Source organism: Bombina bombina, chromosome 4 (genome assembly GCF_027579735.1).
Source record: "Bombina bombina isolate aBomBom1 chromosome 4, aBomBom1.pri, whole genome shotgun sequence".
Taxonomy (NCBI): Eukaryota; Metazoa; Chordata; class Amphibia; order Anura; family Bombinatoridae; genus Bombina; species Bombina bombina.
Window position 1 is genome coordinate 825061184 of NC_069502.1, and position 1726 is coordinate 825062909.

Genomic DNA, 1726 nt, shown 5'->3' on the forward strand with positions numbered 1-1726 from the left:
CCTATATTCAGTGCTATGGTCCTTTACTTAAGTGTTATCATGCTCTTGGTAGACGCCTAGCTCCTACAGTATAAAATGATTGTGTTTAACAAATTCAAGTGTGTATTTAGCTTATTCGTAATGTTCAATTTAATCTTTTGTTCTATGCTTATCAGTCCGGTGATAGGTGGGTTTTTTCGATGGTTTACCCCACTTTGAGTTGTATCTTAACATGAACACACTTGCATCTTTTAGTCTATATAATTCATGTCTATCAAGGAGACTTCGTTGCTACTTGGATTGGAAAGGTAAGTGTCATTGGTGACTTCCTAGATTAGGACACTGTTATGGAGGACACCAGTTTTGCCAGAATATCAGTGTACCAAAAGGATCGGTGCTATTTAATAGAGAGCAGATGTGCAAGGTCTTCCTTGTGGTTCAGACCTTTAGGATAAAGACAATCCATCATAAAAAATCCATCTGGACTCATTGAATAATAGTCTCTGTTCATGGTTCCCTCCTCGCCAGTTTTTCTTAACCTTTTGTATCCCAACATAACTGAAGTCTTTCACATTTCCCTTGTGAGTAGTCGCAAAGTGTTTGTATAGTGGAGTATCTATTTTTCCTTTCTCTATACATAGGGATGTGTTCCCTAATCCTATCTTTAAGGGCTCTTGATGTCTGCCCTATGTACTGTAGACCGCAGGAGCAGGAGATTAGATAAATGACGTTTTTAACGCTACATCTGATCAACTCTTTGATCCTATGTTTCTCATTTCTGTGATATGATGAGAATGTGTCTGTTTTGTATCCATTTTTACATGCCTTACAACTTGGACATGGAAAGAAACCTTTAATGTTTTTGCCTTGATGATTGGTGATGTTATTGGTATCCCCTTTTCTTGGGAAACTAGGAGCTATAATCGTTTTTAAATTCTTATATACAATTGGGAGTTCAGTTTGACTTGTTGTTTTGACACACTACGGTTTTATACACACTTTTTTCACACGGTAGAGGCCCCCTACTTATCACTCTAGTCCACTCATCGTGCGCTACTTCATCATTAGAGATATCTCTCATTTTTTCATGTGTTTTTTATTATCTGTCAGACATGGATCCATGCAATTTGTTTTAATTTCTATTTAAATTTCTATGTGTGAGGCAAACATTTTTATTGTATTAAATTATACCCATTTAATTTAGCCTTTTAAGCTTTTTTTAGCGCTTACTATCACCCTTTCTCATGTTCCTGTTTGCGTCTTAGGTGCATCATATACTCCACTTGTTACTGCTGTTTCTTGCTGTGGTAATGATTTCTCTGTTGTACCACCTAGCTATGAACCTTTGTTCCATCTCATCCAGTTAGTTTGTACGTCTCTCTTCAGAGGTATTGTTCCGTACGACCCTGAGCATTTGGGGATCGCCTTGATCAGTGATTATGGGTGGCAGCTCTTTGCGTGCAGGATAAAATTGTGATTCATCTCTTCTTGTATAGAGTGGTACCTAATGTGGTCCCTTTTTTGTAGATTCGAAGATCTAGGAAATCTATTTGTTGAGTGCGTGCATTGACTTTTTGGAGTATTAAGACTATCAGTCCAATTAGACAGCTCATCTTCAGTATCCCCTCCATATCAGGAGGATATCATTGATGTATCTCTTGTAATGTATTATCTGTGTATGCTCATATACTTTGAGTATCCTTTCCTCTATGTGTTCCATGAAGAGATTAGCAAATGCTTGCCATGT

At 37.5% G+C, this 1726-nt stretch overlaps 1 protein-coding gene across 1 annotated transcript in view; it reads left to right on the plus strand.

The window, feature by feature from the left end:
• Positions 1-1320, plus strand: part of LOC128657921 (gastrula zinc finger protein XlCGF8.2DB-like) — a gene marked incomplete at its 5' end in the record, with an annotated part of 2690 nt that extends 1370 nt beyond the window's left edge. The window contains 2 exons of the mRNA XM_053712348.1: positions 235-287; positions 1315-1320. Of these exons, the coding sequence (XP_053568323.1) occupies positions 235-287; positions 1315-1320 (59 nt within the window). The remainder of the gene's footprint in view (positions 1-234; positions 288-1314) is intronic.
• Between the last annotated feature and the right edge of the window lie 406 nt (positions 1321-1726).